Here is a 25503-nt window from a genome sequence, read left to right on the forward strand (position 1 = left end):
TGTAACTTTTACTTTAGGGAGCCACATAATGTTATACCTTAATTTCTCAATGCCTAACCAGCTGCCTACTTGGAAATACCTGTTCTGGGAGGTATTGATCTTTCTTTAGCCCTAAGTTGGTTGGTTTTTTTTTGGTTTTTTTTGTCATCTAACCTGAGATAGTAAAGTGCTTGTCCCAACTCCTAGAGAAGCTCAAAATGTGAGACATATCAGGACTAGAGTTCAGTTCAGTGGTGAGGCTGTTCACAAATAATGTAGTTGTTGGAATGCATCCAGAACTCTAAGTCACAAATCAAATTAAATAAACATACCAGGAGAACACCCTTACCACTAGGCCGTGGAGTATTTGGAGAGAAAACACATTCTACCCATCCTTGGGAAGTTGAGACAGTGTATTATACTTCCAGAAAAACAAGATATGTGGGACCAAAGGAAACAAAGCAAAAAGGATTTGCTTCAAGGCAAGTGGTTAGGGTACTTGCCTGTTTTATTCCCTTTGTAGATTTTTTTGTCTATATATGCATTTTGGTTTAGAACATTGCTTTTTAATGCTGTTTTGAGAGCAGAAACAAGAACCTTGATCTTTCCCAAGACTTTTCAGCCTCAAACAGTAGGAAGAAAAAAAAGCATCTAAAAAAGGTGATTTGTGTTATAAATGGTGTCAACCTTGAGTGCCTCACTTGAATGGTGAGCAGGCAGAATGAATCCAGAACTAGAATTTTACATGTTTTTTTAGATGCTGCAGTGCCTGACCTCGGTTGCTCAAAACACTTGATCGGAACAAAGTGCAAAGTCTAAGATAAGCACATTGACCAGTTTTTCTTCTGTTTGCCAAAGAAAATAAAATGGCTGGTTTAGTTAGCCAGGCTTAAGGTTGTTGAGAAAGGAGCAATACTTTAAAATTCAGAAATTTGGCTTTGTGATCCAAACTGTTACTATAGTAGTGGTAGACCCTAAGAAATTAGGGTGGATTTAGAATAGGAGGCACACTTCCAAAATCCTTTTAACATTTTAGAATTTATTTGAAACTTTTAAAATTTTAGAATTGTTTTACAGTTACAAAAATTATAATTATATCTTTGCATCAGCGCCTCTGAGATGATGGAGGCAATCTGACTTTTATCAACAGGTACAGAAACTGTACATCTAAGACCTTAAAAGTTACTGAGCTGCTAATAAACATGATCAATATGAATGACAGCTGCTGCTCATTCTGTAGCCATAGAACTTGTTGACTTGAGAAACATTTGTGGTGGTGTATCTAACAAATTAAAATGTCTGTGTGGATGTCAGTAATATGTGAAGTCGCAATAAGTTTTTAAAAAGGATGTTTAATCTGCTCTATCAGGTTTTAACCCAGTCTGCAACTGAGACATGTAAGAAGCAGGTCATCCCATACTTATCTGCTTTATACAAGTTCTCATTTACTTCCCTGAAGTTTCTAATGGTGGAGATGTTTAGTGTACATCTCATTTAATGCAGTGCAGCAGTTCCTATATCTTCTCCTCTAAGAATTATTCTTAGTTATGCATGAACACAATGATGATTACTTTTATGTGTGTTGTTCTGCTTCTTGCATTTAAGCTAGCAAGATATAAATCAAGAAGACTTCTTTTTAAATACCAAGCCCTAGTAGATAGCTCTTCTTTGATCCCAGACCACCAAGATGATCCATTTTGATTCTCTAACTAACTAAAAACCTCTCAATCATTATTACAATTTAATATAGATGTCTGCCCAGGACCCTTTTAGGGTGGGCAGTTGGGGGAGGTGCTGTTTTCCTGTACTTGTTTGTGCTGTAGTATAATGATCATTTCTTAGCTGTTAAATGTCTGATACATTGAGTTTGATATGGATGGTCTTTTGTTTGTTTTTTTTTTTTTCCCAAAATGTTTCTATCTGAATAAACAGTTGATCCATTCAAAGTTATAATCTCTAGTAGACAACATAAGCCATGGCTATGCATGTATTGGTAAGACTGAACTCATGTGTCAGATGCTTGTACTCATGCACCTGCTAAAACTGCCTTAATCCTTGCATATTAACCTTCACTGAAATGGGAATCTTCATTAAGATCAGCCAGGTGAAATTTTTTTCTTTGATCTCTAGTCTGAGTGACATAACTGAATTTTTTTTTAAATTAATCAAGAGAAATGTACATACTTGCTTGAATTGGCAAACTGCCAGAGATCTCTAGGTGTGCTCTAAATTATTAATCAAACTAAAAGGCTTTGAAAATGCCAGGAAAGAGGTCCTGATATCTAGTCTCAAAAACTCTATAAATAGATTTCTTGTATTTAAATACATCAGGAGAATTATTTCCTCCTTTCATAGCACATGTTTTTTCAGGGATCATGCAGAGAAGCCAGAAGGAACATTATTAGGGAGAGAACGGGTGTATTTTCTCTTCCTCCAAAGGAAAATGAATGTTGAGTGTAGTGTCAAATCAGTTTTAGAAATGAAGATACAAAATAAATTTTGGCAGGCTTAGTCTTTGTTCACCCTTTGTGTCAGTAGTTGATGCTGTCCTACAAAGCACAGCTCTTCAGGTTAGTCTTTCGAGCACTGTGTAGGGCATGCTGGTTTCTGCTCCCTGCTTTCCCTTTCTGATGTCTTGAGAACGCTTGTTCGGAACTCATCATTATGAATCACAATAGAAGTGTGCCACAAAGCTTTACAAAACATGGCAATACTGTCATAACATCGAAGTCTCTCTTTTAGTATGAAATAGAAGACCATTTTTTGTTGAAGACACGGTGGGCCTTATCAGCTACAAAACTGAATCTAAAATGTAAAAGCAAAGGTGTCAGAATGGAGCGAGGGCTGCCTCTAGTAGCTATAGCTTGGCATTCATGTGCAGCAAGAACTTCAGCTATTCTGGTTACTTTCCCCTAGACTATTCCCACTCTTCTCATCACTCTTCTGTTCACAGTGGTTCCACAGAGAAATGTGTGGAGAGCTAGGAGATCTTTACTATATAGTTAAGGGAAAGTTACTAATATAGTATGTATACTACTCATTATTAGATTATGGTGGTTTCTTCTGCCAGCGTCCTGAATGTGGGAGTAACACAGAATTTTTTTTCCTCAGTTTAAGTAAAATACTGCATTTCCTCTCCATCAGCAGAAAGTAGTGCACTAAGTCTATCACACCTTGGTTTGACCAGTATGATACTTTCACTCAGAAATTGGAAGTCTGGTAGTTGGTATCAGTTCAGAGTGTTGTTCCTGGCCACCAAATCTGTCAGGGCATTCAGGACCCAACCACATCAAAGACCACATTCCTATTTGTGAGCCTCCAAAACAGACTCCCTCCATTGTTTTGTTACAGCTTATGAAGACCATTATGTCATGTGCTCTATCACAGAGATAAACACTTGTATTTGTAGAGTATTTTGAAAATGTACATCGCTTCATGAGTTGTTCATGGGATGCCAGCGGGAATGCCTAAAGCTTTCCGTGTTTGTCTTGTTTCATTTTCTGAACTCTGTAGTTATGTTTTCATGAAGTATGGTTGCAGTGCTCTAGGCTGTTGTAGGTGAATGTATGTACTGAAAGTGTGTATTTGAAACCATCCTTTACTTCTGTCATTCTTCTGAGTTTTAATTCTTTGTCCTAGCTTCTGCAGTTAATTGCAAAATCCCAGTTAACTTCACTGAGCGGTGCAGCACAGAAGAACTACTTTAACATTTTGGACAAAATTGTGCGGAAGGGTAAGACCTAAGGTTTTATATTCTGCTTGTTCAGATTTAATCTCTGTGACTAAGCATCAGTTGATTGTGGGGGAAGCAATACCATATTTAATTAGTGAAAGGTTTCATACTTCCCATCCCACAGTTGCAGTAAGTTGTTTTCTCTTGATGATTGAATCAGGTTTGTTGAAACAGATTGGTGAAGTTAAATGACAATTAGATTCTATTCAGAAACTATTGGTTACTATTAAATTATAGTCTTTATGAAATGTGAAAGCTTTTAGATTAGTAACGTTTGGTTTTCTGTTTGCATAATGTACTGAGATTTAAAGTACATAACTGTTTTTCTTCATTGTTTATTTCAAAAAAAGCTATTAATATTGAAAAAAAATTTTCTGGTAACCACACTAAATGGAGATGTAATACTATCAGCTTTGAACAGAATAAATTGGATTTATAACTAGTTGTTCAGCATTAAGTTTATTAAATGCATAGCATGAAATGTTACATCAAATTCGCCTGTGATACTGTTAATTATTGATCTTGCATTTAAGGAGCAGCATTAATAATGTCATGGTGGGGAATAAGGGCAGCTATTTGTACACAGTTCAGTTGTAATTAGTTCATCTAAAGTGTTGATTAGCTTGAGCTAACTGCATTAGCTTGGTTAACCAAGTTAACCAAAACTCTGTTTGGTTTGTTTTGTTTTCCAGTCATGGAAGACCAATATAATCCACGATTAATCAAAGATCTTCTACAGGATCTGAGTTCTACTCTCTGTATACTGATTAGGGGAGTAGGAAAATCTGTGTTGGTAGGGAACATCAATATTTGGATCTGCCGATTAGAAACTATCCTTCTGTGGCAACAACAACTAAAAAACCTTCAGATGAACAAGGTATATTATTAAATCATGCTAAAAAAGTAATTGAGGGAGGGCAATTATATTGAATGTTGGTTTATGATTTGTAAGTGAACAAAGTTTCAAATAAATCTTAAACAGTTTTACTTGTTTTCTTTGTTTTTAGAGAAGTAATATGAAATTAATGAAATGGAATCAACTTAATTTTCTAATGTTTCAATAGCTCTTTTCTAATGAGGGCTGCTACAGTGCCTGTACTGTTGGTTTGTGGTAGAGATATATACATGTAATAGTTTTATTCACCCAAATAAATTTCAGAATGTTTGTCTCTACATTGCCAGATAGAGATGGGAAAAATACCAATTTTTAATTCAAAAGTAAATCTTCTACTACTGAAGAAATAAAAATCTAAAAGGAATCTCGGAGGTGGGTCAAGAAAACAGAAATAAAACATTCAAGTAGCAATTTTACAGCTTTATTCATTAGCACAGTTGCTTTTTGCAAAAAAAGGATAACGACTTCAGCAGCTGGATTCTGATCATGTGACTTTGTTCAAAGCATGTGGTATGCACTGTTCCAGGTTTTTATAGTGGAAACTTCTGATGATAAGCAGGCAGTCTTTTTAACCTGTCTGGGTTACTCCTGGAGGAAGAAATGCTGCAAGATATTGCTCACAGTAAAGTCATACAGCTGTTTCATCTGTTTGCTTTTAGCCAAGAAATTTTGAAATTGTCCTTGTTGTGTGTGCTGGGTATCTGAAAAAAACAGCTGATTTTGGAATAGAAAGGAGAAACGGGGAACCCAATCTCAGAAGTTTTCATATGCCAAGCAACCACAGCATAGACAGTTTTGAGACACTGCAGTTGCTGTGTTTGTTTATTTCCAGTGTCCCACTTCCCATCTGAGCTGTTTTACGTTAGTTGAAATAACCAATGAGAAATTTTGCATCTGTAATGCTCACATTCCTGAACAGAATGATAGTCCCAGAGATGTTTATAATAGATGATACTATGGAAAGTCTAGTCTATAAGTGAGATGAATGGTTGCGAAATAAACTGACATAAGTGAGAGCCTGCTGGAGTACAGCTGCTGTGCTGCCAGTGCCTTACGACTGGGCAGCTCTACTAGTGGGGGCCAGCAGCTGCCCACACTCCCTCCCTCGCCAGCTGGGACACTGCCTCCAGCCCTGCCGTGTCGGGCTTTGTGCCACCTGGCAGCATAGGCTCCAGATTCAGTCATGTACAAGTTGCGCTGTAGGTTACCCTGTTAAAGAGAAAGTTCAGCAGGGGTGTATACTCTCAGTGAAAACTTTCTCAGTGCTCTGATCTGTCACCCCCTGCAGAATTCCTCATTTATGTATGACAGAAACTATCTCCAGACTTCAGAAATGAACCTATTCTCTTCTGCCTCTGACTTTCATAATGTTTTCATTCTGTATTTTTGCTCTTCAGTCCTATATTCTGTACTCTCGTTGTCATAAGGCAAATTGACATGTGCTCTGTTTCTTAATAAAAATTGAGAAACTGTAGTTATCTTACAAATTATGAATAAATGGTTTATACCTTTATTGTAGTTAGGGCTTTAGCACACTTCTCTGAAAGGTGGAATTGAATATATTGTCGTTTTCAAGACTGTATACTCTTGAATTATTTTCTGGGAACAGAGGTGTTTTAAAATTATTTGAAATTTAAATAAAGAATTTAGGATATGTTTATTTTAACAGTAGGAAAGCTATAAGTTATAAAGCTACAGTCTGTAGCTCCTTCTGTACCTGTAGTCATTTAAGTTTTCAACAACAGCAGTTAGAGAATAACAGTAGCCAAGTAGTCAAAGTATCACAGAATTAACATAGATATTACCCAATGGTTTTGTACAAACTAAACTGAGACGTGAGATACCTCTAAAGTAAGAATCTTATTTGTACCTTACACTGTGGTTAAAAGTCTTCAACTCTTTTTTTCCAGCAAGTCAACAATGGTCTTACGCTTAGCGATCTCCCTCTCCATATGCTGAATAACATCTTATATAGGTTCTCTGATGGCTGGGACATTATTACTCTGGGTCAAGTGACCCCAACTTTATACATGCTCAGTGAAGACAGACAGTTGTGGAAAAAACTCTGCCAGTACCATTTTGCAGAAAAGCAGGTAATAAACTCTATCATTTGCATAAATGTGGCCTTCGTCTTTGCGATATGTTATACTAATAATGAAGTGTGAACTCACCCTTTCTGAGATAAAAATATGACAGTGTGCAGTAGTAGTGAAAATGTTGTCTTCTGGGGGGCTTTGTTCATGCTAAAAATTGTATTCAGTTTCTATTTTTAATACCTAAAGTAGAACTTGTTTTACTAACCAAGGTGGGCAGACAGATTGCTCAAACTTTTAGGCTACGTGAACAGTCTAGTGAAGCCAAAATTGGATTTTTGCAAAAGCAATAGAACAAATGCTTGAGATTTTGAAATTAAGAACAAAAAGAGAAATGGTACTCTTCTGTCATTTCCTCACAAAAAGCATCAAAGTAATCTAGGAATGCCTCCAGAACTGTCTCCGTTTTCTGACAGTAATATATGCTGGGACAAAATCAGACTAGGTGAACATAAAGCTATGCAAATACAAGTTACCTCATCAGAGCTGGAGGAAGAAATTTAAAAACCTAGTACATTCCAGACTGGAGGAAGTAAAAATATGCATTCTTAAATCTGACAGGTTGAAGTGGTACCATTTGGTCAGTGACTGCCAGATTAAGTATTATTGTAACAGAAAAGGTAGAAGTGAAACTCAATTAACTCATGTGCAGTTGACCCAAATAAGAATTTTGGTGAGATGGAAGGCTTTAGAATTAACTTCACAGAGAATATAGACAGACAAAAGCAGACTGCAGACCGCTCCTCCAGAAGCAGCTCAGAAGAATGCAAGGTAAAGTTACGAGGATAAGAAGTTTAATCTTAATGTAGCAGTTGAGTGGATTTTGAGGCTATATGAGGTAAGCTCTATTGAACAGTGACAAAACTGGTTGGAGAGGAAGCTGTAATACTAAGGTAATGCTGGGAAAAAGATCACTTAAGCATTTCAGTAGAATTAGTGAGCCCTGTGCCTTGTAAAGGACACTTGTACACAGCGTTTCCAATGCATTCCTAAATGTTCATTTCAATTTCTTATTAGGTTATTAATGATAGAAATCTAATGATTTTATTTATTTTCCAATATAAAATTCTGCTTTTTCTGTTTAAAAGTGTACTACCTTAATAAGCTACAGAATCATGTTAGGTTGTTTTTCCAGTCCTCTGCAGTATATTTGTTGAACCATTGAAACAACCACAAAAACATACTTGATATCTGAAGAGCACTTTTGGAAAAAAACTGAGAACTCTACACAGGGAAGCTATTATGAAACGAAGCAAAGTGTAGCTGAAACCAGAAAGGCAGTGCTATTCTCCCCATCTAGGAGCTGTCTTCTGAATGAAGAATGCCCTTAATTTATTAGCATTAATCCACACTGAGTGGAACAAAAGCCTTTTACAAATACATACTTAATAAACCTTGGCTGTGTTTAAAACTGGAGAGAAATAGCCATCGTGCATCAGCTAATCTTCACATGGAGATTATGTCCTCAAGAAGTACATCAATCACTGATTACTTCTATCCTTTAGAAAGATCATATGTAAATGATCATGCATATACTTTTAAAATGAAAGAAAAAGCATTATTTAAATCCATAGTTACTGTATTAACAGAAAACCAATTTGTAACACAGTTATTTTTTTTAATCTCATTCCTGAGTGGTTTTTTTTAAAGTATAAAATTAATTACTTAGGGCTCTAAAGATTGTTTTTGTTATATGGTTCTTGACTATAATTAGAATAATTTCAAGACAGTAGTTAGATCAGCTCTGTATGGCCTACTTTTTCTTGGCAAATATGCACCCTCCTAATTTTAATGTCTTACCTTCCATTTGTTTTGTGGATAGATCTCTCTCACTGCTTTGCAGTTATATGATGTCAGATTATTGATTTCAAAGAATTCCAGTTACAAAACTTCAGTTTAACTACCTTTTTTTTTTTTTCCCAGTCCTTTACCTGATTTGACTACTTCTTTAGCAATTTTAAAGAAAGCTATTAATTTTATGTCCAGTTTTGTAGGCATTTGATTCCATCAGAGAAAGGTCACATTGACTGGAAGCTGATGTACTTTGCACTTCAGAAATATTACCCAATAAAGGAACAGTATGGGGACACCTTGCACTTCTGTCGACACTGTAGTATTCTGTTTTGGAAGGTAAGAGCTTTGAAATAGATCATCAGAAATAAGTTCAAACAGCTACTGGTAATCTGAAAGGGAAGAAATATTAGGATCATCTTGTCAGCTTTCTCATGTGAAATGTGATTGGACAATATCTAACTTTTAAATAATACATAAAACTTCATATAAAATCAGTATTAAATTCCAAAGTTGTTCTTTATCTAGCATTCTTATCTCTTGATACCTGATAACCTCAATACTTAGAATTGCAAGGAAAAGTACAGTGTGGAAAGAGTTGCACTCTGTCTTCTGTCTGTTTAATCTTATGCAAAGTTGTTAGGAACTTGTATGAAGTTAGCCATTTTATGACATCCTTTTTCTAATCATGGCATGGCAACCAATACGTCTCTGATGAGAACTTGCTGCTATAGTATTTCTACCACATTGGTGTAAAACTGTATTTTTATAGTCTTGCTTCTGTCCCATATGAAGCTTGGAGGAATGTTTGAAGCTTCATTCAAAATGCACTTTACGTTGATGTTTCCCATGAAGCATATTGTGTCTTACAGGATGATTTTAATTTCTGTAGGGCATTTTCATGTTTAACTTGCGTGTGAACACATAGTCCTGCTTTTACTTTGTGTTGCACTATAACCTGGCCTTCTAGTTAGTGAGACATCCTTAATTTTGCAGCTCAAAGACCAGATACGGGTAGTGCTAAGTGGACAGCAAAGAGCAAGAAATGTTTGAGAAATCTTGGAAAATACTCATATTCTAATTCACAGAAATTAGTAGTTGCTCTTGTGTCATCTTTCTGTGATTTTAAGAGGAGTTGCGTGTCAGTGTGAGGCTTTTTTGTTTTCCATAGAAGAAAACTATGCTGTTTAACAGGATAAGCTAGCTTTCATAGAAGCAGCATGTTACTGAATGATGTTACCTTAAAGTTGAGTATTCTTGATATCACAGGAGTCCTTCCAGGTACTAATATGTTTTGCTAAATTAATAGTAGGAAAGCAGGTAGTCAGAATTGGCTTCTGCTGTGAAAAGCCTGGGCATTTGCTGAAGAAGCCTGGGCATTTGCTGAAGTCATTCTGTGTCAAGAATGACTAAGAACTGTTCATTACAGTGGAATAAGTCTTCATCATGTTGCCCAATATGTAGGGTAAAGTTGTTTGATTTTTTTTCTTTGAAAGCGGAAATTTTAAAGGTGAGCACACAGCATGCATGCAGGTGGGCATTTTTGGTATTGGCTATGTTTGGATTGTCTGGCTTTGCTGTGTAAAGGGTTAATGCTTTCTGTAGTAAATTTCTCTCATTCTGACCTTGGTATAATTCAAAGTATAGCACTTGAATATTAGGAATGACTAAAATGTGTTTGGAATTAAATGTTTAGCTCCAGAGATTGTGCGCAGTAAGAGGCAGTGAACCTGTGCAGGCAGATGTCTTGTTACGTTGACTACTCCAGTCTACTACTGGAATAGCACTCATTTTGTGGTTTTGTATTTTTACTGAAACACAACACAGTAAGTTCTCTAGGTGCTTTGTTTGGATTGATGAGCAGTCCCTACTAGATCACCATTCCAGTGCTGACTGCCTTATCCCTTTTCAGTCGCAGTCATTAGACTGCATCTGGGATACTGCATTGAGCTGGGGGTCCCCAATACAAAAAAGATACTGATAAACTGGATGGAGTTCAGGTGAGGGTCAGATAATCAGGGAGGCTTGAGGACTTGCCCTGTGAGGAGAGGCTGGAGAAGACTGCTTCGGAGGAACCTAAGAGCCTGCCATGAGGACAGCCAAGCAAAGAAATGGTTTGACCATAAAGGCTGTGCAGTTTCCATCATTGGATGTTTTCAAGACCTGACTGGATAAAGCTCAGAGAAGCCTGGTCTGATCTTAGTTTACCCTGCTTTGAGCAGAAGGCTGGATTAGAGACCTCCTTAGGTGCCTCTCAACCTGATTATTCTGTGAGCCTGCATTGCAGTTTTCCTTCTCTAGGTCTTGGAATCTAAGCCTTGTCCCTGTCTTAAAATAAATGTTTGATCAGGCTGAAATAGATTGTTCAGCGAATTGATTTCTGCACAACTGGCACCCGTATCAGCAGGGACGCTAAGAGGTTAATCATTGGTCTGAAAAACAGTCCTTCTGTTCACAGGGCAATGTGAGTAAAGTAGTGCTAGTCACTCTGAGTTATATGGGAGGAAAAACAGCTCTGCTTTTTCAGGCACTTGTATCTATATCCTTTCCCAAGCTTTCTAAAGAGAGATGAGAAGCAAAGCAGGGGGCTGTGGGACAGGAGGTACTTTATTAGTTCTAGAAAAATTCTGTGCTAGGTGAGAATATTTCTTAATCAGAAAGAACTGTTATCAGGTTTTGACAATTCATTCAAGCTTCAGTAGCATACTTGATTAGACAGGTTATTAAATTAAATATGTATATGAGTGGTTGACATATAATTGTATCTATAATGTATAGATTTTTGTTCTCAACTGAAGCTTTTACTCTGTGTAATTCCATTGGGCATATAGCAAAAAAAAAAAAAAAACAAAACCCAAAACCCACCAAAACCAAACTTTAAAAGAGAAATCACAGTTACTTACAGAGAAAAGTAGCAAGTATTTGAATCTTCAAACAAATGGAAGCACTGGATTCTTCAGATAGTTTATAATATGTAAAAACTTAGTTTCTTCTTTTAATAGTACACTTCAAAAATTGGGCAGCTTTTGCTTTCAGAGGCATTCAGAAGAACTTCAGGAAGTGAGCTGAACACTTCTTGGTATTGCACCTTTTTTTTTTTCCTCTCCTCATTCAAGAACAAAGCAAAACATTGGAATAGTTGCAGAGGAAAAAGTACTTAAGTGATCAGGGCATGAAGAAGACTAGCAGAGGTTAATTTAACTTAGCTGTGTTAAAGCTAAAAAGGAATGTGACTACTCTCCATAAATTCTTTTGAGAGACAGAGAAGGGATGAATAAACATGAGACTACTTAGGGAAATTACTTAAGCTAAGGGTTGGAGTAGATTACCTTTAAAGGTCCATTCTATCCCAAACCATTCTATGATTCTATGAATTTTCATCAGTTTATGAAATTGATAATATAATGTGATTGTGAGAGGGCTGCACACAGGAAATTCTTTCAGTCCTGCATTTGGTGTCCTTTTAAAGAAGGCCTTGTAAAAGAAGGGACTGATGGCTACTGAGTGAATTAGCAAACAGCTGAAGTAGGGAAAGTTTCCACTTTACAGTATGCTATCTTAATGTTACTTTTAACAAGTCTTTAAGAGCTTTTCAGGAAGCGGCATTTTATTCCTGTATTTGTTTAAAACCTGTGACCATAGTAATATTAAATACAATAAGAAGTAGACTCCTAAATTCATTGTAGGAGGTACAGTGATATAATAGAACATCTTGTACTTTTCTGTATTAAAGGAGGGAATGATTATAAGAAACTCTTAAATATTGAATTACTGTCTTTCAGAAGTGACTTGGTAAAGGATTTGTCCATGATGAAAGTGAGAAAAATACATAATTTCAGTAGTGTAAAAGTCATGGCAAACTAATTATTGACTGATGCCTCTGTGAATGCTTTTTGTGTATACTATTTCTTCTGTTCCATTAGGTATCATTGCAATTGTGAGCAGTTCTTTTATTTTCTTAGCTTACTCAGTAGTACATTTCGGTTATCCCAGAGATGGCCACAGAAGTTGAAATACCTTTTCTTCTTTCAGTATCCAGGCCTTATGTAAAATAGTGTAATTGTTTTGCATAAGTGATATGCTTCACACTTGGTTTTAGTCTTCTTGGGGCTTGTGCTGGTTTTAGTTCTCCAGCTGCTTGTGATCTGCCACAAGAATAAAAGACTGTTTTTCTAAATGGCATATGAACCTTAGCTTCAATAAACCTTAACTCTGCTTCTTTTACTTTACGGCTCTTCTTCCTGCTTCCTTCTTCACGATTTCAAAGGACTACCACCTTGCTTTGTTACTCAAGGTATTTCCTGTGTGTCTCATCTGTTTTTATTGCTGACTGTTCTGTAACGTCAAAGTGAATAATGTGTTCATTTCTAATTGTTTGATACTCTCTGTTTTGATTTTGTTTCCCTACATCAACTTAGCAGCAGGAATACTTTGTTTCTTGTTTCCCTATTAGATAAGGTAATCATGACTTTCCATCTCAGTTTTTCGTCAGATTTGTTTTTTATTATTGCCGTATTCCCTGTCAATGTCACTTAAACTAGGGACCATAATTCAACTTCTAATGAACCTAGGTGCATGGTGTCAGTGAGATCAGCCAGATTTTGCTAAGAAATAGGTTTCTCTGCACTCCCTGATGTATTTAATTCAGTACTTAAATCTGAAGAGAGTAACATGAACCTCAGATAACTTTAATGCAAAGGTACTAAAACTGATTTTACTCCACTTGGAATGCTGTAGTCATACATACTTTTATGAAAGAGTGTCTCTGAAAAGAAATTCCCAAAACAGGCTGCATGTGACTTGGGAGAGTGGGGAGAGGCAATTATAAAGTTGCTTTCTGAATGAAGAAATGGTGGAAATAATTATACAGAAAAGGACTGTAGCTCCAAAGTTGTTATGGGAGCTTCTTAATGTCCAGCTATGATAAAATTTGAGGAGGAAAACAACTACATTTGCCAGTAAACACTCCTCCTGGTGAATTCTCTTGTTAATTTAAAAGAATTCTGGTTTAGCTTTTAAGTAGATACATTGACAATCAATATGAATTGAACACTATTTATTAAATGTAATTTCAAGGGAAATACATTTTTTCTTAGAAGGAAGAATACTTATAATTACAGGAAAGTTATGATTCTTGTTTTCAGTCCTCATCACTTTTTTCCACTGTAAAATTGCTGTTTCTGTTGTTTTTAATAACTAAAAACCCCAAGAACTGATCTTACTGAGATTTTTATTGGACCTGACTGAGCAGAGCTTTCAAAAGCATTTTTATGATGATGTGCAGAGCAAAGCAGATAGCATGTTACAAATTCTGTCTTAAAATATTTAGGAGTATAAATAAGAACTAAAAGGGGCTAAACCCTAGCTTCTTTCCCAGAATCCTAATTCTGATGGTGTTTTTTCCTGGAAACTAGGAAAGTAATGACATGACATTGACATGGCAATGGGTAGAGAAGAAGATAGTTCATTAGCAACTACTTTTGAGAGTGTTTTCTGCTGTGGTGTATCTCTTCCTTGCAGATGTCATCTCAAGATGAAGGTGTTAGGTTTAACACTTCTGGTCTTAGTCTTCTGTTCTTTCTCATCTGCAACTTCCCCAAATAGGCAGTCTTACCTGGGATCTAATCTATTTGTCTGTTCTCTCTTTTTGTTTTTCCCCTGTGTCATGAATGTAACAACTGGTTCTCAGGTGATGTTAAAGCAATTATTTAAAAAAATGGGAGGATGAGGTGGCGATACCACATGATATTTTAATGTAGTCATCTATAGACTTAATGGAAAAATACAGATAATATATCTATAGAGTAACTATTTTCATTGGAAAAGCTGAGTAGTATTTAGAATGTGTTTCACCTAGTGCAATTTGGTGTTGCAAAGACTTTGGATGGGAATGTGGCATCTTTGACAACACTTTCCTTATGTAAGCTTCCAAGTGAGAAAAAAATTTCACTTACGGATTCTTTCCTTCTATTAACTGAATTACATGTAACTTCATCTCCTATGGAAATGAAAGAAATGAAGACTGCAGTGGTCTGTGATCTCTTTACCATGTATTTACTCTAGTTTTCTTGCCCCACATGTTGAATTCATCAACACTGGTGGAAAAGGGAGAGGAACCCCTTAAAACCTGGGGAGGATGGTTTCTGAGCCTTACAACCTTATTGATCAAGGTGTTTAACCGCACCATTGAACTGTCTGGGACCTTCTTCTCCTTACACCTCTAGCATTTCCTTCCTTTGTAAGATTCTAATAAGGTGCAAAACTGAACTTCTAATTTAAATCTTAAATAATCAGACAGTTGTGCTGAGTCCAGGTTTCTGTAATATTAAAGAAAGCACTGCAGGCTTAGTGAATTTGTAATGACAAAGCCTTTCCATCCTGTCCATCTTCTATATTCCTAACTTGCCTGGGTGCGAACTTTTGTTTTAAGGCAATGCTTTCAGGAGGGGAGAAGGAAGGAGTGAAAGAGGAGAAAAAGATGTTGGGGGAAAGAGAAAAACAAGCAAGGTAGAAAAACTTTTATGACTGGGACTTCAAACGTGCTGTTCAGGTTTTTTTGGGAAGTGTCTCCTCCCCTTCACTTTGAAAGCAAGGAGCTCATTTTCCCCCCTAAAGTAGTAGTTGATTTCAGATTTTCATTAAACAGATAATATATGTTCAACAAAGCAGTTGGCCTCTTCATAAGTGTAGTTAAAAAAAAAAAAAAAAAGAAAAAAATAATGGATAACACATACGAAACTTTTTTTCAAGAGCTCTGACTCGGGTCTCTTTCTGGTAGGAGGAGAAAGGGTTTTTTTTCTGAAATTGAAACTACCCTGCACTACCACAGTCAAACTGGCAAGGCCTATTTTCTTCACAACTTAGTCTAAAACAGTTAAAGAAAAATATGGTGAATTTTTAGAGCAAGTTCTTATCAGTTTGTTTACAGTGGAAGTAGTTGCATGTGCCTATATATGATTTTTTGTGCCTTTTTTTTTTTTTAATTGGGGGTGGAACTAGATTGTGGGTATGGAAAGACAACTTACTTTTTTTTCTCCTTCATTTTGCAGGATACAGGACACCCCTGCACAGCCAGTGATCCAAACACCTGTCTCATGCCAGTATCTCCTCAGCATTTCATTGATCTCTTCAAATTTTGAGATGTTCAGTAGCTGTTCTCCTGTGTTTGTGGCCATTTTTGTGAAGAGTCGGGCAGGATACGTTATGCTTTTTGTGCAATATATTTAATGTTTTGTTGTAGTTTAAACAAAAGAGATATGGGAGAAATTATATCAGACAGGTCTATTTAGTGTATTGTTCTTGTGCAGAAAAGAGCTGAGGAGAAGGAGACACATTAAGAACATTTCTCTGTCAGGAAATCTGCAGTGGACTTCTTTTCAAGTCCAAGAAAGACCATTTTAATCTCAACTTTAAATCCATTCTTTTGACGCCTTAATAGTTGGTTAAAATTACGTGGGGGAGTTTTGAAAATTTTATGGAAGAGTTAAACTACTCTTACAGGGACCAAAGGAGGGTTTTTTTGTTAATCCTTCTTTCTTTAAGCCACTGTTTTCAAAACACCTCCATGTAATTTGCACTATTATAAAGAATTGGACTCTTAATACATCAGTTACCAAGGTGGCATTAATCATTGTGAGCTAGTGAATTAAATATAGCTGTGGTTTTATCTGTTGTTGAAGCTATGAATGAAGGAAATCAACCAATCTTTGTACAACACATTATGCAAAAATATTTATTTTTCTTAAGGACTTTATTAAACATATAACCTATCTCAGCACATCCTGCATAACTCAAGAGACAGATCTGGGGCTACTGGAAAATAATCTCTTTTTTTTTTTTTTATGGTAGCTACAGCCTTCACTTATACTGTTTGGTATGTCTACAAATGCAACCGGATTAATTTATCTTCTAAGAAGAAGACATTATTGAAACTTAATGAGAATGGAGTTGCTTTTTTCTAGACTGGTACTGTGGGAGGATGTTGTACTACCAACTGAGGTTCTAACTTGACAAGTCTTTACAAGTTATGGGAAACACTGAAAGTCTGAGCTGAAGCACTTTCTGCCAAGTTAATCAGATGATAAATTCTCCAGGAAGCTATTTTCTTCTATCCTGTAGACCAAAATTCATTGCTTGGCTTAGGCAGGTAAAGGAAAAATTAGGGAAGTTCTGGGTTTGTCAATGAAGTTTAACAAATAATATGTAAAGTACAGAAAAAAATAAATCATGTACTATATTCTGCACTTGCTTGTTCTGAATCTAGTTTTGTACAGTGTAATAAATCATGGTTTTTATCTATTATTCTGAGAAGTCTCTTGTACATAGAGATGAATCAATTTGAGTTTTATAAGATCTTTCTATAACCTGTTCTCTGTAGTAATTGGTAATAGAATGAGAAGTGTACAAGCAGTCCAAGTGACTACAAGCAGACATTACTTTTCAATAATTGGTTGTATTAGCACTTTTTTTTAATAGGATAGCTGGACTGTTAATAGGCTGCACAAGAAGAGGAGAATGTTTATTTCCTCAGGAGATACTTTTATTTGCTTTAACTTAAATTTCAGTGATATACCAACGTCACCCATTGAATTTACTGATAGGTGGGGTTTTTTCTGCCTTTCAATTAAGGTGTCTGCTATGGCTATGGTAGTGATCAGGTGTGGAGCTAATGACATCCATTCTTATTCCTGTTCATTCAGAACACTGCTGCAAGCCTCATTTTCCCAGCCCAAGCACTGCTGTAGTCACTGCATTTGTTGAGGAACCAGCAGCTCTTCTTTAGCAATGATTTGCACCCCACTTATTTAACTAATGTAATGGTTGCAGGCTTGCTTTCCTAGGGTCACATAGCTATGTGATCTAGGTAACCTTGACAGTAGTTGGTGGTGGCTGGCATCTGTTACTTAATCCTTTAACATGGTTACAGTTTTGCTGTCCTTCATGAAACTTTGTGTAAATATCTACAAGGATGCTACCTGCTTGAGAGCTTTAAAAAAAGGTTCTAAAGTCAGCATTTGGTTTAATACTGGGCTGAGCTCTTCACCCATCATGCTGACTGAAGGTCTCGTGATCCAGGACTGCAAGGAACCATCCCTCCTGCAGACAGAATGCAAGCTCTTAAGGGACACACCATTACCTAGGAAGCTGCCCACTACTGAAGATGCAAATAATGTGAGAATCAGGGAAAGGTATTAAGAGAGCTGAGAGGGACCTCCCCTGGCCTCTAACTTGAGGGAGGGAGGTGACTTAACTTCTTACAAGCTCTAAAAAAAGGTTTGGAAAGATCAGTACCTGTAATAACTAATTTTCAGTTCTTACAAATGTCAGGTGGCAGAAGTCAGGCTTAATCTTCCTTTCCCTTTCACCACTTGCTGTTTTGCTCTTTCTTCTGTAGCAAAAAGCCTTTGATGGGCTGAAGGATCGTTTCTGAGACATTTTCCTGTGTAGGCCAGTAAGGGTAACAAGGCTCACCTCAGACCAGTGGGCGGCAGTAGTTAAGACGAGAAGAAGCAGGGCTCTAGCTTGTAGTCTTGTACTCCAGAGGCTTCATTGTGCAATCACAAGAATGGTTGAGGGTGGAAGGGACCTCTGCAGGGACCTCCCTGCTCAAGCAGGGCCACCCAGAGCCAGTTGCCCAGGACCATGTCCAGATGGCTTTTGAATATCTCCAGGGATGGAGACTCTACAACCTCTCTGAGCAACCTGTGCCAGTGCTGGGTCACCCTCACAGTGACAAAAAGTGTTTCCTGACGTTCAGACGGCAGCTCCTGCATTTCAGTTTGTGCCCACTGCCTCTGGTCCTGCCACCAGGCACAACTGAAAAGAGCCTGGCTCTGTCTTCTTTCCACCCTCCCTTCAGGTATTTATAGACATATTTATATACCTTCAGGTATTTATGAGATCCCCCTGAGCCTTCTCTTCTCCAGGCTGAGCAGTCCCAGCTCTCTCAGCGTTTCCTCACAGGAGAGATGCTCCCATCCCTTCATCACCTTTGTGGCCTTTCACCAGACTCCCTCCAGCATGTCCGTGTCTCTCTTGTACTGGGGAGCCCAGAACTGGACCCAGCACACCAGGTGAGGCCTCACCAGTGCTGAGGGGCAGCATCACCTCCCTCCACCTGGTGACAACATTCCTCCTGATGCAGCCCAGAATACCATTAACCTTATTTGTAACAAGGGCACATTGCTTGGCTCGTGTTCAACTTGGTGTCCGCCAGGACCCCCAGGTCCAAAAGCCAGCAAGGTGGTTTTTTTAAACCTTTCTTCCAGGTTAAAAAAACAAAAGGGGGGGGGGAAGCTATGCACACATGCCCTGAGAAGCATTTTAGTGCAGAGCTATTACGATTTTTTTTTTATACCTTAAAGATGTTGAGTGCAGAATCACACTGTCATGAGCAGCGTTATAAGCTTTTAACACTTGGCAAAACTGAGCTTTGGGAGTAGTTCCACAAGCTAGTTAAGTATTTAGTGAATATATTTCTTAAACAAGGCAAATAATAGCAGAGCATGATTAAAAGTGACTACATGGTATGAAGCTACTAGATGTGTAAGAAGATGGATTTTAATTGTATCACCTAAGCAAAAAGCTAAGGCAGTGATTTTGATCAATACGGTTTGTGGTGTTTTTTTAAAATCTCTTCATGAGAGGGAAAGGGGAGAAGATTTCACCTTCAGGATAACAATCATCTCATTAATACCTCACCTGTACTAAAGAGCATTTTGACAACGTGAATTAATCTCACTGCCCCTTACACCAGCACTTACTTACTCACGTAACCTGAAGTGTTGTAACCCATGGGAAGGGTTGTGCCTTAAAGTAAAACCCCCACTTGGCCTCCTGCATGCTGGCTGTCCTATGCAAAGAAAGGCAGGTGGTCTCTCCTAAAGCAGAAGGCGTGCCTTGAAACGTGTACCAAGTCTCTACAGGTTTCTTTTGCTCCACAGCTTTTGTCCCAAGACCTGGATCTGTTTATATACAGATTTTGCAGTGGCAGGAAACCATGTCCTAATGTGGTCCCTACGTGATCACTTCACAATCTCGGGTGATTTGGGTTTTACTGAATTCTAGTTGTGAAAAGCAACACTGACTCAAAGGCAATCAAGATACACTCTGCCACAGTCCACAAGGAGCTTGAAATTACAATTATTTTGAAAAGTAGGATCTTCCTTCCACCTCCACAACACCTACCCCACCCCCAGTCATTATCTCCAAAACCTGCGTCAGAGACTCCAGACCTGTTCCATTACATTCTCTCCCAACAGTTTTGTTCTCCTGTTTCTGGGAAAAGACACTCCAACTGTAAAGACAGTAGACGTGGACCTGTTCACAGAGCACTGAGCGAGCCTTTCTATTTGCATGTCAGACAGGACTGAGGTTCTGATCTGGAAAAAGCTGAGGAGCAGAACCCTGCTCTTTTCCTTTCCCCTGCTCCCCATCCCTGGGAAGTCCTCAGTTTTGGAGAAGGAAGAAGCTGAAATGCGAAAAAAACCCTAGCTAAATGGAGATAACCACTAGAAACAGGATTAAAATACTAGTGGCATTTAGTAGCCTAGAAGGCAGAAGCAATGCAGGCTAGCAGAAAGGAGAGGGTAGAATGGAGAATAGCAGCACAATGGTTTGGATTTGCCTGGTGCATAAATTAGCGTATTTACAGCTCCATCATTAGCCAAGAAAGAATTGTATTAACTAAATAGTCTTGTATGTGAGTGTATTTTTGAGCCAATAATAAGCATGAAAGTAATTCAGACACTTGCAGCAAAAGGGGGCAATAAATAAGAGGAAGAATTTATTAATTTTGCATTTATGTTATTGCTCTCAATCTCTAAGTCTTGTCATATATATGTATATGTACATAAAGAGAGCAAGACAGAGCGTACATATTTCTTAAGCCTTATCACTTGAAGTCAATTGCACTAGAAGCTGATTTAATCTAAAACCTTCAAACTTCACAAAATTGGTCATAGGTACTTCAGCATCTGATACCTAGAAGTCCCGTAACCCAGATTTAACAAACCACGTACTTCACAGCTTCTTACAGAAGACACAGGGAAAGTGCCTAAGAAGTCACTCCGCAATGGCTAGAGAGAAACAGGACACGAAGTCAAGCAGCATACTGAAAATGGTCTCAGGTGCTTAACTTTTGACCAGAGGGAGAGCGAGACTTACCTCCAGCAAGGTCAAGCATATGAATCTTCTGGGAGCTTGTCACCTGCACTCTTACTATGAAAAACTAAGGAGAGCTCACCTCTTTCACTTTGAAGTCCATCAGAGGTCCCATTTCACCCCAAATCTTCACAGTTAAAACATGAATTTTGGGGACTCCCTGTCCCAAAAGCTACATTTGGGATTGTGTTGTATCCCATGTCATGTTCACTCTCCTCTCCCCCGTGCCGTGGCAGGCATTGATGCAGAGTCAGCCAGTCAGTTCAAGTTGCTGATCCAACCAAAATGATAAATTATTATTTCTAGGGATAATTTTCATGGAACCATTCTTCCTCAGTCTTTTCAGCTGAACCTACTCCACCCCTATATAATAATTAATTTTCTCTAGCCCTCAGTCAGTATTTAGTCATGGGGCTAGATGTTCAGGTACTCACCTAAGAAAGGGTCAAAGCATCACAGCCAAACGCGGGCAGCAGCTGCCTCGCTGTGTGGCATCGTATGACCAAGCGTACGTACCCCAGGACATGTTGCTAGGAGAGGGCACTACAGTCCGGCCTCCTGTTTTCCCAGTAAGTGGTCCTGATGAAGAGAAATTCTTTCCTTCCATCCGTTAGGCATCGGAGTAAGGCCAGATGCTCAATATCCCATTAAGGTTGCCAATTCAACACACGGGTACCACCATTAAATAAAGCAAACGATATCAAATGTTTGGAAACAGTTGTTAAATTACAGCTCGGAATACTGAAGTATTAGCTAATTATGCTATTTCTTTGCACTGTTTCTGTGCTTTCGGCTGCAAGGCTCAGGTCCAACCCCTTAAAAGACACTGGAACATAACTCCCAACTCCTGCAAAGTTCAGTAGGATGAAGGTTACCTTCAAAGCTTATAATGTCTGTACCCAAGGACATGACAGATAAGTGGATTCAGAACGTGGCAGAGGTGAGAGTGCCACTAAAGCGGGGTTTCTTTTCTTTCGATTCCCATGGGCTGTTCTCTCTGCAACACACAGACCTGTCCCACTGCCTTTCAGACACGCTGGTAATGCTTACCTCCTGCAGGTTCATGTGTACGTTCTTCTACAAATAGGAATAACGCACGTTCAGCTTTATATTTGTTGCACTTTATGGGTACCTCGTCGCTGCGCCTTCAGCTGAAAGCCTTTCTAACAATTTTCAAGGCATGCACAAACAGCCACCACTTAATTCTAAATTTACTTACTTAATTTTTATATGCTCTTTCCACTTGAATGCTGTTTTTCTATAGTATTTTTAACAAAATAATAACGGAAGAATAATTCATTTGCTAAAGCCAGTTGTCATTCCCAAACAATGCTTAGATTACGGAACAAAGTTCTGCATGCTTGGAGCACCTCTCCCCCATGTTTCTTCCCCGTTATTCTCTCAGACACAGCAGTTATTTTAGACTTTTTCCTACTGGGGACTTTTAAAGCTGTAAACCTGTAGTCCTCCTCTTAACTCGAGAGCATCCCTTTAGAACCTGGCTAATTTATAAAAGCAATACTTCGGCAGTATTTTCCTAAGTCCCTAAAACTCGACGTGCTTGACTAGGATGCAGCAGCTCCTGCAGTAGCACGTCCCAGCCCGTAACTCTGCTATTTTCCCTTATTCAGCTGCACGGCGCGTGGCCTGATCCTGTGCCTTCATCTGCAACCCCTCCCCTGCTCTTACACTGAAGCATGACCGCGTTTAAACGGTCACTCGGCAAGAGCGAGACCGCCACTAACCAGGAGGGTGTTGCTCCGCTGCCTATAGGGCCAGCCACCTGACATCAAATGCAACGACTTTAACGCAAGCGAGGCGGAGAGCCGCGCCAACCCAAAACGCCACCACTTAAGTTCTTGCTGCAAGCTGACCATATGCCTCCTACTAATCCTACATTTCAAGGTACAGTCTTCTACCACCTGCACTCACCTACCTTTTTGATCCATTAAGTCTAACTTATAGGCCTAGTAGTATGGAATAGATCCAGAGAAGCGTTGCTGTGAGTTACAGAGCACCAATTAAAGGCATCCAAAACCTTCATTTTGTACCTGCGCACAGGGGACATTCTTTCCAATTGCTCACCACAGCCAAAAATCCTGTTCTTGAATAGGATAGCCAAGAAAAAACACTAGGAATGAGGACTAGCTGTGTGTTAGTTCTGATTCTCTACCACTAAACCCCCGGCCTAACAGTAAATATTAATACAAGCCACCCTAGGAACATTCTCAGATGTTCTGGACTTCTTACTTCTGTTTATACTGTGCTTCGTTCCTCGATGCCAGAACATCTGCCTCTCCACTTGTCCTAAAAACCTCCCCCCTGTCCCCAGCGCAGCCAGTTCTCACCGCACAGGTCAGGAGCTCGGATCTCCCACCGCAGCTTCAGCTGCCAACAGCCCGTCCACCTTGGCCACGACGGTTTGGTTCAACACGCACGTGCTCTCTTGCAGGCAGCAGCGTGACAGCCACGCTAAGCAGACAGGTTAACGCGCTTCAGGAGACGTGCGAGTTTATAGAACGAAAAAGAGAGCAAGTATGTATTTCATTAAGTCCCTAATTTTCAAAATATCCCTATCTGCAGCATTACTGTATCTGTAGTATGACTTCTGGGAATCTTGTGCTCCATCCTATCAAACAATAGTTTACTTCCTAATGGGAAATGATGCTTGACTTGTTTTCCTTTGTTTGTCCTGTGAAACGTTCGTTGCCAAGTTTCTGTCCAAATGTTCAAAAGATGAACTCTTTACAGGCGTTAAACTGAAGGCAAGTCTGCCTAGAAGTGGGTGTCCGTCACAAGAGAAACAGCAAAGATTAGCTCTTTATGTCATCAGAGGGGATGTCTTTGCATATGTGACCCAAAAAAAAGCTAATGGGGGACAAGCGCAAAAATAAAACAAAGCAAAGAATTATTAATTATACTGCACATAAGAAACCTTTAGCAGCAAAAATATAGTAATATACCAAATAGAGTACTTGGACTCTGGATACATGAGTCTCCCGTCCTTTCTCCAGCACAAACACACGCACCACATTATTTTCTCTGTCTCTCCAGTACCAGAAGCATTTAGCAGTGTAATCTTGTGGAGAATCGCGAGACTCCTGGACAAACGAGATGTTCAAGACAACAGCATTTGGGGGTTTCAAGGAAAGAGGTACAAGATAAGAAAGGCCAGAAGACATTGCTAACTTAAAGGAATGGTTCTGTACCAACTCTAAGCTGTTTTACTATACAACCTCAAATAATTAAACCAGCCAATTCTCTGAAAAATTATTTAAACTCGACTGTTCAGTTAGTCTTCTCAGTACAAGGGGTTAGAGCAACTAGAAAGCAAAATATCACATGATTATATTGGACAAACGAGTCTTACAAAATACAGCTGTGCGTTCTTCTCTGCAGAGTAATGCTCTTTCTTTTCCAATAGCAAACTCACAGTTCAAAATGTGTTGTGAAGCTTTCACTAGAGTTATGTGGGTCTCAAGAGCATAAAAATTTAAGTGCCAGCCAAGCTTTTAACAGATTATTATGGACTTGAAAAGAATAGTCGCTTTCTTGCATGCTTTAGTAAATAATAGACACAGAATAGGAAAATTTTCTTCCCAAATACAGAGCAGGTATTTCTTTATTCAGTACCAGTGATAAGAGTTGGTAAGTATTATATGAAAAAACCATCTTCTCCTTACACTTTGTTTAGTATATTTCATATAGCCTTCTGTTATTTATAGCCCTATTTTCTAATTGTTTTCATACTCTTTATTACTTTGTAACTGTAGAAGCAGCATTTTTCTCCACTATTATGCTGGCTGCACTTAAAATAAATGCAACTCTCTCCTTTCAATTTCTAAACTGGATTCTTTGCCTACCTGTCTGATTTGCTGTCTTGTATGGTACAAAGCAGTCATGCTACAAGAAATTTTTGAGAGAGAGACAGACATCTGATGATACACACCTTTGCAAACTATCACCAGTGACTAAGCCTTTTAGGAAATTGTTTTTCGTCTTCATAGTGCTGGTTTCATTTTCCAGATATATCAGAAACCAACTAGCAGGCACTCGGGGGAAAAAAAATAATCAATAAGAACAGTTTAGATATGCAAGAAACAGCTAAATAACATGCACATTCATGTTCTTTTCAGACTGTACAGAGATAGGGCCTACAGTTTTGTCATCTGACATTCATATAGATTAACAAGCATTTCAGAAAGTTTTGGAAATTCAGACAGATGCCAGGCCAAATTCACCTGTGCTGTGGGAACAGCTATGCTCAAAGTTCGGCAGGGTCCTTGTCTACCCACGGTCTGGAAATGCAGGTCCCTCCACTCCCTTTCATCTGCCCAGATGTGCACCTCACCTACCTGGGTATAGTCACAGGCATCTCGATACAGGGGGTTTTCCCTTAAGAATGTAACTCGTATGAATAAAATCTTCTGTTTCAGCTAGTTCGCACACTCCGATAAGAAACATTTTGCCTAAATGTTCCCTGCTAAGTCTATTCAGACAACAACAAAGCCAGCAGACTAACGCGGGAGAATGAGAAGCTGACAATATGCTTCTTTCTATAACTGATCTACCGGTAACAGCGGCTGCATCTCACTTTTGTCACAGTCCAGGACGTGCACGTCTCACCTCGTTATGGGGCCAGTGTATGCAAAAGCATTTCAGGTCCTCCAGTTTACATGTAGCTGGTGAAATCTTTAGGGAAAGAATGCTGCTCTGCCCAAGCTTTTGTAACAGCCAATAAATAAAAATTAAAAAAAAAATTAAAAAAAAAAAAAAAAAAAAAAGATTTAAACCAATAAATACCAGTAAAACAAAATTCTTCCCACTGCAAAAGCAATGGGTGATGCTTT

The 25503-nt window shown here is 38.5% G+C and overlaps 1 protein-coding gene across 10 annotated transcripts in view; it reads left to right on the forward strand.

Moving 5' to 3' along the window:
* The window catches only part of FBXO25 (F-box protein 25), a 33911-nt gene extending 17122 nt beyond the window's left edge, over positions 1-16789 (forward strand). For 8 of the 10 annotated variants that reach the window (XM_030037639.2, XM_030037643.2, XM_041128842.1 and 5 more), the window contains 6 exons: positions 3619-3712; positions 4405-4589; positions 6518-6700; positions 8687-8830; positions 12759-12785; positions 15541-16789. In XM_030037639.2, coding sequence (XP_029893499.1) covers positions 3619-3712; positions 4405-4589; positions 6518-6700; positions 8687-8830; positions 12759-12785; positions 15541-15630 — 723 coding nt within the window. In that variant the 3' untranslated portion in view covers positions 15631-16789. The remainder of the gene's footprint in view (positions 1-3618; positions 3713-4404; positions 4590-6517; positions 6701-8686; positions 8831-12758; positions 12786-15540) is intronic. The other 2 variants (XM_030037642.2, XM_030037645.2) reach the window with 1 other exon arrangement.
* Positions 16790-25503: the final 8714 nt, after the last annotated feature.

Source organism: Aquila chrysaetos, chromosome 15 (assembly GCF_900496995.4).
Source record: "Aquila chrysaetos chrysaetos chromosome 15, bAquChr1.4, whole genome shotgun sequence".
In the NCBI taxonomy this organism is placed as follows: Eukaryota; Metazoa; Chordata; class Aves; order Accipitriformes; family Accipitridae; genus Aquila; species Aquila chrysaetos.